This window comes from Orcinus orca, chromosome X (assembly GCF_937001465.1).
Source record: "Orcinus orca chromosome X, mOrcOrc1.1, whole genome shotgun sequence".
Classification (NCBI taxonomy): Eukaryota; Metazoa; Chordata; class Mammalia; order Artiodactyla; family Delphinidae; genus Orcinus; species Orcinus orca.
The window spans coordinates 62,186,803-62,199,042 of record NC_064580.1 but is presented as its reverse complement, the minus strand read 5'-3'; the positions used below and the strand labels follow the sequence as shown (position 1 = coordinate 62,199,042).

Below are 12,240 nucleotides of genomic sequence, written 5' to 3'. Positions count from 1 at the left end.
GTTGCAAACATGTTATAGCAGAAATTATCCAAATTTAATCAAAAGAGCCCAAAGAAACAATGTCATGTGTTCTGTACTTTTACAGGCATTATAAAGATAGATGTAGAGTTTCTTGCAATAAGGATAATTTTTATACTCTCAAATAACTTGCTAGATAAAATAAATTTTTTTAAAATATAACACAGACCTGAGTCAAAGCAATTTCACCATTTTTTTTTCTTTTTAAACATCTTTATTGGAGTATAATTGCTTTACAATGGTATATAATTTCACCATTTTAAGTAGACAAAACATTGCCAAACTCTTGACTTTTTTCCATGCAAAAACCTATTTGTGTCTAAAGTATCAAACTGTTTCTTTCTAGGCTTTTGTGAAGGGAAAATAATAACAATTAAAATTATACTCACAGGATTGTACTGAAGAGCAGAGACGTAAGCTTGTACTGCCCCTTCCATGTCTCCTGCTGCTACCAAAGCGGCTGCCAGGTTAATATAACCATCGATGAAATCTGGTTTCAGACGCAATGCATGCCGATAATGCTCAATTGCTTCCTGCAACTGCCCTCTTTCCTTGTACACATTCCCCAAATTCGAATAGGCTTCTGCCAGAAGAGGGTTCTGTTTAATTGCCAGAGTACTAAAGTGGGCAGATCTGGAAAAGGGGGAAAGTATTCATGCATGGGTATGCATGTTACAGAAAGAAGGTATGGCCCATATGCAACTCAGTTTCTGAAGATCCTGTGTATTGCTCATTATATAATAATACATTATCTTTTAACTAGCGCATAGTAGGAAAAATTTTGGAAATCAAAGTTTTTCAGAAGTGGAGGCATTCCAGATTTCAAATTGGAACACTCTTTTTTCTTATGAGATAAAATTCTTAACTAGAGTCTCATTACCAAACTGCCTCATTGTAAACCATGATCGTTAAGATCAAGAATAAAAATGCTATGTGCGTGAGTCTCATTTTCCATTTCTTGAAAAGATTCAATTACGCACACCTTTAAATGTCTAAATAAGCCAAAATGACAATTTATTAAAAGGATAAGAACACAGATTCTTCCCTTTTGATTAATTCAATTGATTAGCTAAAAGTAGCACATCATAATGACTTGATGGCATCTGCAACTTGAACCACATATGCACCTCCTACCACAGCATATATACACCATCACCTCTGAGCATTTCTGTCCCTCAAGCTGACAAATCTTACAAAGGTGAGAGTGGATGCTCAGATGTATACTAAGAATAATTACCTGAACAGAGTTTTAAAAAAGCAGCAGACGTAGGTGGAAAGAACTAGAAAAGGTCCCTAGTCATACTGATAATATAACCACAAAAGGAGGGAAGAAAAACTGGCAGCTGGGCATGTCACAAGTGGGCAAGAGAGCAGATGTGCGTTGGTGGCTCCAGGTGAAACCCAGTACTGGAAAAATTTCAAGTTCAAATATTTAAGTATCATTTTTCAAGCTTAGCACCCAGAGGCAGCAATCACCAGCATCACCCCCACATCTCCTACCTGTCCAGCCTTCGACACTGGAAGTGTATAGATGAAAGTAATAAAAGTACACCAGTATTGTCTGGCTCTTGTCTCCAGAGCTGCATGCAGTGTCTCTCAGCTGCCTCAAAATCTCCTGCCTGATATTCTCGATGTGCCAACTCAGCTAACCCTTGGAAGGAAAGCATACGTTTCGTTGGTTCTGGAGAATCATCAAAACATTTGAGGGAAGGGGGGGGGAAACAAAAAGTTAGAAATGCAAACAAAAAAATGTAAAAATATGGTATATTAAACTTAAAGATGAAAATGCTTGAAACTATGTAAAGCACTAGAGTGTTCTGCACGTTACTGATACCCCCAAGTTAATATCAAGTGCAGAACTGGCATCTTTAGAATTCGCCCATTAACTTTCTTTCCCAGACCAGACAGAAATATTTACTTAAAAAGGAGATTACATAATGACAAAAAATACTTTGTATCTTTAAATTACAAATCGTAAGTAGCATCTAAAGATTTACGAAACATTATTCCTCATACCTTAGGTAACACAGAAAAACAAAATATAAAACATGTGATTTGCAAGGTCACATAGATTTAATAATGTCAGAATAACCTGGGAAACTTAATACTTTGTCCCATGTTTTAGGTTGGATCTGTGGGGGGTGGGGTACTGGTAACTATCTCTTAACCTGGGTTGGGGGCACCATATGCGTAGTGAACTCAATTATATTGTTTTGTATATTTCACAACTTAATTTTTTAATTACTTTAAGGGCAACACTAGAAACAAGCATAAGGGAAACAAAACTAAAAGTCAAGGTGCTATTTTTAAAACAGCTGGTAAACAAGATGAATTCATCTGTCAAGAGCCAAAATATTTAAAGGGATCATCAAACATTTTAAATAAAGACCCAAGATTACATTGCTCCTCTACCATCCCAAACTCACATTGAGACCAAATTAGCTAAACCCCACCTATGCTGGTTTAACACTAGCATTTTCCAAAGACCTCGGATACTGACTAAAGGATTAAGACACTGCAAACAACCCTGTGTAAACCAAGCAGTTACCTACAACTGCAATGATTTTTTAAAATGGGAAAACACTAAAATATAAAACCATTCGATAAAGCGCAACAGAATAACAAATGAAAGCACTTTGCTGTGTGTAAGTGACTTCGTTCAGATACATAAAGATAAAGGGTATACATCTAAAGCCCAGAGAGGGAAAACAACAACAAGCTACCTAAGTATCAATTGTAAATACTTAATAATACATTACTGGGAATTTGACCACACCACTTTAACTAGATAGCGTGGGAAACCTTGTACAAATTACTTAAATTCTACCAAGGTCAGAGTGACAAGCTCAAATTTGAGCCTTAGACCCTCAATCATTAGAGCTGGCAAGCGAACTGTATTCACAGGAACGCAAAGTAAATTTCCTAACAGAATGCACAGCTAGCTGACCACTAACATAAGAGCAGAGAGACCTGCATCCAACTCTGGGGGCGGTTATATCTATGAGAGAAACTAGAAAATCACATTTTAGACAAGTCTCTAGAACTTCCTAGCTCCTTATTTTAAGACATTATTAACTTTTCAAGGCCGCCTGCTATTTTAACGCTCGAAATGACAACTTCCTCAAATAAAATAACACGTAGAAAAGGGCAAGCTAGTACAGGAGAATCTAGGACAGAATCTTAAATCTTTAAAAATCCCTGAGAGGGAGGGGAACACAGACTAATAACTAATCCCACTACCTACAATCATGGCTAAGACAATTGAAGATTCACTTCTTAGTGCACAAATGTTCAAAAACAATAAAACCCTTGACACATCTCAACTGAGAAATCAACAAAAAAATAACCTCGTGGGAAACCTTAGAACCGCAGCCCAATCCCCCCTCCCTCCCGCCCCAAATAGCCTCAGTATGGAAAGGCAGCTGAAGGACACTCCTATAATTTGGTTGTTTCCTTATTTTTAGTACCAAATACTCTCGACTAATTGTCTAAAAGGGCAACCGCCTTGCACTTGTGCAGCTACACTCCAGTTGCTTTACAAACTCTTCAAGCAGGGATGAAAACTTAAAAAAAATACACCCCCTATGAATAAAGAGATACCGGGCTAAAGAATGGGGATGGAAGACCCAGAGGCGGCGGCGGCGGAGGAATACAGGGAGAAAGTAACACAAAGCGAGTAACTGGCGGGCAGGATGGTCAACGCCAAAACCCCAGCACCAGGGTGGTTTCTCCCCAAGGGTAGGAAGTGGACCGCAGGGCTGGCAACCTCGCGAAGGAAAGGGTGTGGCTGCCTGCGGGAGGGGAGGGAGGAGGACAGGGTGGGAAATCCAGGCTGGGGGCAGCGGGTGGAATTGAGCGATGGCAAAAGGAACCCCTGGAAATTTCCAATCGAAACCGGGGCCACTCAACCGAAGACACAGCAGAAAGGCGCTGCCCGGGGGGTGCTGCTTCAAAATCCTCTCGTCGAGGTTACTCGAAGCACACCCAGGAGCTTGTGCCCGTCCTTGGGGTGATACAAAGTGAGGATACGATTACCTCGGAACGGCACCCGCGCCCTCGATTGACAGAGGACCACCAAATCGGGCTAAGGGGAGCAGGGTGGAGGAGGACGTGGAGGGGGAAGAGGAGGGGGCGGTGAGCTGAATTAGGAGAGAATACGGCGGGGAAGGCAAGTGAAAGGCAGCGAGAAGGGCAGGGATTCCAATGCAGTCCATTCCAAGACATCCTAAGCGCGCACGTGTGGAAGAAGCGTCCCGAGAGAGTAGAAGGCTAGAAAATGCACAGGATTACAAAGCAAGAAAGGAAGCAAAAAACAAGCAAGCGAGAGGAAATGTTTAAGGAACGGACGACAGCAGAAACCGCGATCGGATGCCGGTAGACGACGAAAAGCTCAGCGATGCCACTGATGTAATGGGGATGGCTAGAGGGAAGGGAGTGATGAGAGGCAAAGGACGGCGCGAGACCCCAAGGGGGCGTCTGCCAAGGTAGAACAGACACCGGTACCTGTGCTGTCGGCCACGTTGCCCACGGAAGACGCCATCTGGAGCTTCTGGAGGGAGTGCGAAAAGGGGGTAACTGAGTCCCGCTGCCGCCACTACTGGCAAGAATGTTTCTAGAGGTAGCAAATACGAGGGCAGCAGCCGTACCACTGCTTTGGCAGGCTTAAGCGGCGGCAACAGTACAGGCACCGAACCTTACGAACTCTGGTTGGCCATCTACCTCTCACGGTCTTGAAATGGCGGCGACGGCTCCTCGGCCGAGACAACACGGACCGGAACTACTTTCTGTTACAATCAAGTACCAGCGCGGAAGTAGCGCGGTAACCACTTATGTGATCAAAATGACTATAATCAAAGTCACTCTTTCCTATGTAGCCTTCCGCACAGGGCCCATTGCGACAAACACGATTTGTGTCGAGAGCGCATGCGAGCAACCCTGTCAACCCGACTCGCGGCTAGGGCACTGTCTGGGGCAGGACCGTCCAAGTTTTCTACTAGCGAAGCGGAAGATGAAAAAGAAACATACACATGATGGCTACATTTTTGGCAGAGTGGTAAAGTATAGTCCACTACCCAGCCAAGAACGTAGATTTTAATAGAAATACCAAAGGCATCTACAAAAGTTTCATCAACTTTATTCGTACAAAAAGGGATAGTTACAAGGTTGATGAATCAATTCTGAGCAAGTAAATTTAAATGGTTATATTTCAAAGGCTGGAATTCAAAACGATGGCAGAGAGGGTTCCAATTAGAACACGTCTTAATTCTGATTCCAGCCATTGATTTAAGCACTTTGATGAAAAAGATTGAGAGTTTCACAGGGCCAAGTGAACCCAAGCATCTCAGATTTGGGCCATATAGCCCGAAATTTCCAAATCCTTTTGGTGTTCAGGATAGTTTTGCCCACAGTATTATGGCAAATGCTTCATAACTCGGGGACATGCTGAGAGTTTGCACTCCAAAGGCAGCAGCCATAAAAATGTTAAAGACGATTCATATTCCTCAAAATCCATGACTCTTCTGAGTTGTGACTTCATTTCCACCACGTAGCTCTGCAGAACGGTACAATCAGTGATATGTAACTCAAGGCAGCTCAACAATGATAAATGGATTCATTTGCCATCTACCTAAACCACACGTCGAGATTGAAACTAAATTGCCTCCACTTATTGAACAAATCAGTTCTTTATGATCTCCTGCAGTTTCAAGTCCACTGTTCGGACATTTTGTCACATTGGTATTAATTTGTATCTCATCTCTTGTTCCAGGAAGGATTTAAGGTAGCTTGCCACATCAGCAAGAAATTATAAACCAATGGAGGCAACAAGTTGTGTCTCTCGGAGCCTTCTTTTTTCCAAGAAAAAAAAAAAAGTCCTTGATCTAAGAAAGCAAGTCGGTGAATTTCTTCAAAATGTTTCTACTACCTAGCCAACTGCCTACACACACACACACCCTTAAGTCCTCAAATTTTGCTTCAATTTCTTTGAGACAGCTCACATACTGTTAATTATGGATATGGGCACAGAGGAAATTTGTAATATTGATCATTTCTTCTATCACATCCATAATTACGAGTCAGATGCAGTGAAAAAGACGAAGTTCACTACACAAACTCTCCTGGAAGTTGGGCACCAACCTCTTCTCTTAATTTAACTGGTAAAACCTTTTTCTCCCCGCTCCCCCCCTTCCCCGGCAGAAGTGCTCCATCTGTGGTGAATAAAATCAGCTTTTCAACTTTTAGAACGGACTTCTCAGATTCCACTGGCAGATGTTTAGGCCTTACTGATTAGTGGGTGCTAGCTAATTAAGTAAAACTCTTCTTCTTGTTAAATGCCAGATTATGTTCCCAGCCAGGCAGGCTATTTGGCCCATCCATACTTGTGGTCTAAGTTTCCTTATCCTGAGAGGAGTCAAAGGACGCTGCTGTGGAAAGCTGGGTGGTGGGGCTCACAGTGATTCAATAAGGAAAAACTCCTGTTGGAGTCTCAAGAACCCTCTCCAGGTACCTTCCAGCAGTAGCACCTGGAGGGTTTAGTTGGAAGGACTTATCAGATAAATGCATCTTCTTTGGCCAATCAAGTAACATTTACTAGAGTGCAAGGCACTGTGGGAGACACAAAAATCAGCAAGACAAGATCTTTGCCCTCAAGGAAATTGAAGCCCAGTTAGGTAGACACAAAAAGCCGCTAGAGCATAAAACAGAAGAGTATTATTAAGGTGATAAAATACATCACTGTCTATAAATATCTGAGGAGGGAACAGTCACTTCAGGCTGGAGGAGGGTGACCAAGAAGGCCTGATCTGGGCATTGATGGAGGTGCTTTTGTGTGTTCTCTTTCACACTGATTTCTGTTTGTTTGTTTTTCTCCCTTTTGTGGGCAATTGTAAATTCAGAATCACCTAAAATAAACCAGCCGCTTCTTCCACCGCAATCCCAAACTTTGCCACCGTAATCATACCGCTAATGGTGTATTCGTTTTCTGTTACTGTCTCGCAAATTGCCCACCAATTTAGCGGCTTGAAACAACGCACACTTCAGAGCAGTCGCGCCAGCGCTCGGCGAGAGAGCCGGAGACACGCTCTGGCCGCCGCCGCCGCCGCCGCCGCCGCCGCCGCGGCGCAGTTGCCGCTGGAAAATGGCTCCAAAGGTTCAGTGAAGCTGGAAAAATACCTAGATGTAGCGCCACAGGCTCTCCAGATGTTTGGGGATAATATTCCAGAGAGAGATCGACCCCCACCCCCCGGAGTAGCTAACCACTCATAACGAAGAAAATTCGTTTTAAAACCTTCCGGAAATCTTTGAGCCCGAATAAAAGTAAAGAAACTGATTTCATGGTAGCACAGCAACCATCACTAGCCAGTGAGTTTGGAAAAAATGATTCCTTATTTGGTAGCTGCTATGGTAAAGACATGGCCAGCTGTGATATCAACAGGGAAGATGAAAAAGGTAGAACAAAATAGATCAAAGACTGAAAGCCTAATGGGTACATTAAAAAGGCGGCTTTCTGCAGAACAAAAGCAGAAAAGCAAGGGGAGCACACCCTCTGGGAGCTCTGCCAGATGAGGATACGTTTTCCTCTCCTCAGCACCAATAGTCTTTAAAGATGCGAGAGCTCAAAAGACCAATAAGGTCCACTTTCCTCGTCAATCATCACTATAGTCCTACCCCTTAGTCTCTTGACCTACAAACTCTGAGGAGCAGTGTATCAAAATGGAGGAAGTGAGATTCAAAGCCCTGGTTCATTCTTCCAATCCAAATCCAACACGTAAGGATGTCTGAAAAGATTTTCAGTCTTCAGCCTGAAACTGTGTGCCGAGAACAAAATAATTCATTAAAGAGTTCAGAATCTCAGAATGGAGATTTGCGTCTTCACCACAATGAACACGTGCCTGTAGTTATTGGACTTACCCGTCAAGACTGCGTTTGGTATTCTGTGCCTAGAAATGAGGGGGATGTATGCTTTGGAAGCATTGCCTATTGTCTGGACAGTTTTTCCATGGAAGTTTCTGCAGTTGCTTCTCAAGCGGGAGAGAACTCTTTCTCCAAAAATGAAAACCAGGACCTAGTCGTTGCCCCAGAGATCTTTGTGGACAAGTCTGTATATGGCTTGTTCATTGGCACCTCAGGTGTCACACTGCAAAGCCCAAGAGTGAGTCATGATGATGTCCCTCCACACTCACCACTGCCACCTCCAATGCAGAAAAATCAAATCCAAAGGAACGTCGGTGGACTTACCAGCACAGATGTCCATGTGTCTGAAAGTATACGTGCTATCATTTGAATTTTGATCCTGACTCTGCTCCTGTGGTTGCAAGAGTTTCTTTCTTTTTTTTAGTTTATTCATTTTTTAAATTTATTTATTTTTGGCTCCATTGGGTCTTCGTTGCTGCGTGCAGGCTTTCTCTAGTTGCAGCGAGCAGGGGCTACTCTTTGTTGTGGTGCACGGCCTTCTCATTGCAGTGGCTTCTCTTGCTGCGGAGCACCGGCTCTAGGCGCATGGGCCTCAGCAGTTGTGGCTCACGGGTCAGTAGTTGTGGCTCGTGGGCTCTAGCTCTAGAGTGCAGGCTCAGTAGTTGTGGCACACGGGCCTAGTTGTTCCATGGCATGTGGGATCTTCCTGGACCAGGGCTCAAACCCATGTCCCCTGCATTGGCAGGTGGATTCTCAGCCACTGCGCCACCAGGGAAGCCCAAGAGTTTGTGACTCAGTGGAAAGTAGTGGTCTTATGGTTGTGACAAGCTTTGCAGAGAAGCTGAGAAAACTTGTGAAATAAGGATAGTGCTGGGGACAAATCACATGCTGGGAGACAGAAGGAAATCTAGCAAATGTGCCAGATGGTTCTTTTCTTGCTCCGGCTAGTTCTGATGACTGTTATCTTTTAAGCTCCAGCTTTTGCTTCCATGGTAAACACTTCACACTAGAATTGAGCACTCAAATGTTAGGTTTTGCTTTTATGAACAACCAGATGTGGATGGACAATTTGCTGATCTAATTAAACATTCAACCAGGGACTCTGGAAATGGAGCTTTTTGTTATTCAAGGTCTCGGTTGCCTGGATATGCAATTTACCCTGTCAGACTCACCAACCAAGTATCACGATTCCTGCAGGTGCTATTTGTTATATGTCAGTATATCAGAATAGACTTATTTCAAAAACTGCCTTTGCCAAACAAAATGAAGAATTATTGACAGGAGAAGCATTACTGAAAGATTAGGAGAACCCTGCATCCTGCACTTTGGGTTCCAGAAAAAGAGGTTGAAATATAATTGACAAACTTTCATTACTATCAAAATCTTTGGCTGCCATAACTGTTAAAGATTTAGGTGAAAAGAGTAATCAATTTGTTTAGGGGTGGGGCAGTATTGCCAACGTGTCTTGAGTTTATTTTTGGTTCTTTAAAAAGGAAAGTCTTGGGCTTCCCTGGTGGCGCAGTGGTTGAGAGTCCGCCTGCCGATGCAGGGGACACGGGTTCGTGCCCCGGTCAGGGAAGATCCCACATGCTGCGGAGCGGCTAGGCCCGCGTGAGCCATGGCCGCTGAGCCTGCGCGTCCGGAGCCTGTGCTCCGCAACGGGAGAGGCCACAACAGTGAGAGGCCCGCGTACCTCAAAAAAACATGCAGAATTTATATATACACTAAAAGTGATTTTTAATCTCATACTTTAGAAAGATTTAGAATTATGAATTGACATAGCTTGGGTAATAGAATGCAGATCTGCAGTATATCTTTTTTGTTGTTGTTATTTCAAGAGAGTGATATTTTAATAATCAAATAGTACATACAAAGAAGTTAAGATTTGTGATATCACACTAATTAGATATTATTATTAAAAATTTATATCATATGTAAAGCATTCTTAAAATAGCTAAGTTGACTTTTGCTATGATATTAGAAATGGAAATATATATAAATAAAACATGTATATGTAAAACATATTAGGAATTCTGTAAAATTAGTACCTGGTGGTATATAATAGGGCATCATGGAATGAGAAGAAAACAAACTTTTTTTTTATTTAGCATGATTAAACAAAGTGGAAATGTAACTGAAGTATACAAGCTCATTGACCTATTTTAAGAGTAATTTTATTTCTTGGGCTTTTTTTTTGTATTTGCCTCAGTTATTTGGAGACATAGAGGTAAGCCAAATCACTATCTGGGTATATACCTAGATCCAGGTGAGTATAGGAGTGAAATAATGGTGTGAATTGTGTCACATTTCTATTGTAATTATGTATGCCTAAAAAGAGATGGGGACTTTTATTAGAAATTTTTTTTATCTCCTAACAAGAAAAGTGTAATTTAAAAAATTTTTAATACAAATGTATTTGCGTTCATTTCTGAAAGTAAAGGAAGGTTATACAAAGACAAACCACATGCATACAAACATTTTTTTTTGACGGTAATTAAGTTAAAAAACACAATAAGGGCTTCCCTGGTGGCGCAGTGGTTGAGAGTCCTCCTGCCGATGCAGGGGACACAGGTTCGTGCCCCGGTCCAGGAAGATCCCACATGCCGCGGAGCGGCTGGGCCCGTGAGCCATGGCCGCTGAGCCTGTGCGTCCGGAGCCTGTGCTCTGCAACGGGAGAGGCCACAACAGTGAGAGGCCCGCGTACCGCAAAAAACGAACAAACAAAAAAACACAATAAAATAGCACAAAATGAACTGAGCTCCTATATATTTTTAAGAGGCATGTAAATCACACAGGATCTTGTGGTGGTTATCAATAAGCTACACTCTATGAAATATTTGTCCTATATTACCACATACACTCCATTTTACCCTGCATCCTAATGCTGCTAAAATATAGTAGAAAGCAGCAGCATAGCACAGGGAGATCAGCTCGGTGCTCTGCGACGACCTAGAGGGGTGTATCTTTTACAACATTCTTTTCTAAATTATTTTTAAGGTTGTGCTAATTTTTTGGTTATGAAAAGTTGAATTTTTCTGTTGCCTTCATTTTCATCTAGTGGTTTGTATATTTTGTAAAAATGGCCTTAGAGGCCAGACACTATAAAACTCTTAGAGGAAAACATCGGCAGAACACTCTATGACATAAATCACAAGCAAGATCCTTTTTGACCCACCTCCTAGAGAAATGGAAATAAAAACAAAAATAAACAAATGGGACCTAATGAAACTTAAAAACTTTTGCACACCAAAGGAAGCCATAAACAAGACGAAAAGACAACCCTCGGAATGGGAGATAATATTTGCAAATGAAGCAACTGACAAAGGATTAATCTCCAAAATTTACAAGCAGCTCATGCAGCTCAATATCAAAAAAACAAACACCCCAATCCAAAAATGGGCAGAAGACCTAAATAGACATTTCTCCAAAGAAGATATACAGATTGCCAACAAACACATTAAAGAACGCTCAACATCACTAACTATTAGAGAAATGCAAATCAAAACTACAATGAGGTATCACCTCCCACCAGTCAGAATGGCCATCATCAAAAAATCTACAAACAATAAATGCTGGAGAGGGTTTGGAGAAAAGGAATGCCTCTTGCACTGTTGGTGGGAATGTAAATTGATACAGCCACTATGGAGAACAGTATGGAGGTTCCTTAAAAAACTAAAAATAGAACTACCATATGACCCAGCAATCCCACTCCTGGGCATATACCTTGAGAAAACCATAATTCAAAAAGGGTCATGTGCCTCAATGTTCACTGCAGCTCTATGTACAATAGCCAGGACATGGAAGCAACCTAAGTGTCCATCGACAGATGAATGGATAAAGAAGATGTGGCACATATATACAATGGAATATTACCCAGCCATAAAAAGAAACGAAACTGAGTTATTTGTAGTGAGGTGGATGGACCTACAGTCTGTCATACAGAGTGAAGTAAGTCAGAAAGAGAAAAACAAATACCGTATGCTAACACATATATATGGGATCTAAAAAAAAAAAAAGTGGTTCTGAAAAACCTAGGGGCAGGACAGGAATAAAGACGCAGACGTAGAGAATGGACTTGAGGACACAGAGAGGGGGAAGGGTAAGCTGGGACGAAGTGAGAGAGTGGCATGGACATATATACACTACCAAATGTAAAACAGATAGCTAGTGGGAAGCAGCCCCATAGCACAGGGGGAGATCAGCTCAGTGCTTTGTGACCACCTAGCGGGATGGGATAGGGAGGATGGGAGGGAGACGCAAGAGGGAGGGAATATGGGGATATATGTATATGTATAGCTGATTCACTTTGTT

The 12,240-nt window shown here is 42.1% G+C and overlaps 1 protein-coding gene and 1 pseudogene across 5 annotated transcripts in view; one reads left to right on the top strand and one right to left on the bottom strand.

Annotated features, from left to right (window-relative positions):
• Nucleotides 1–4,771, bottom strand: part of OGT (O-linked N-acetylglucosamine (GlcNAc) transferase) — a 37,279-nt gene extending 32,508 nt beyond the window's left edge. For 3 of the 5 annotated variants that reach the window (XR_007474916.1, XM_033439058.2, XM_049705083.1), the window contains exons 1-3: nt 4,522–4,764; nt 1,519–1,699; nt 408–651 (exon numbers count right to left, since the gene is read on the bottom strand). Coding sequence is in view for 4 of the 5 variants with exons in the window: in XM_033439058.2 (XP_033294949.2) it covers nt 408–651; nt 1,519–1,699; nt 4,522–4,558 (462 nt within the window). In the remaining variant the exon portion in view is untranslated. Of the gene's footprint in view, nt 1–407; nt 652–1,518; nt 1,700–4,521 lie in introns of all 5 variants that reach the window. The other 2 variants (XM_004275745.4, XM_033439055.2) reach the window with 2 other exon arrangements.
• A 2,210-nt stretch (nt 4,772–6,981) lies between these two features.
• On the top strand, nt 6,982–9,225 carry LOC101280321 (suppressor of cytokine signaling 6-like; annotated as a pseudogene).
• The last annotated feature ends 3,015 nt before the right edge of the window (nt 9,226–12,240 follow it).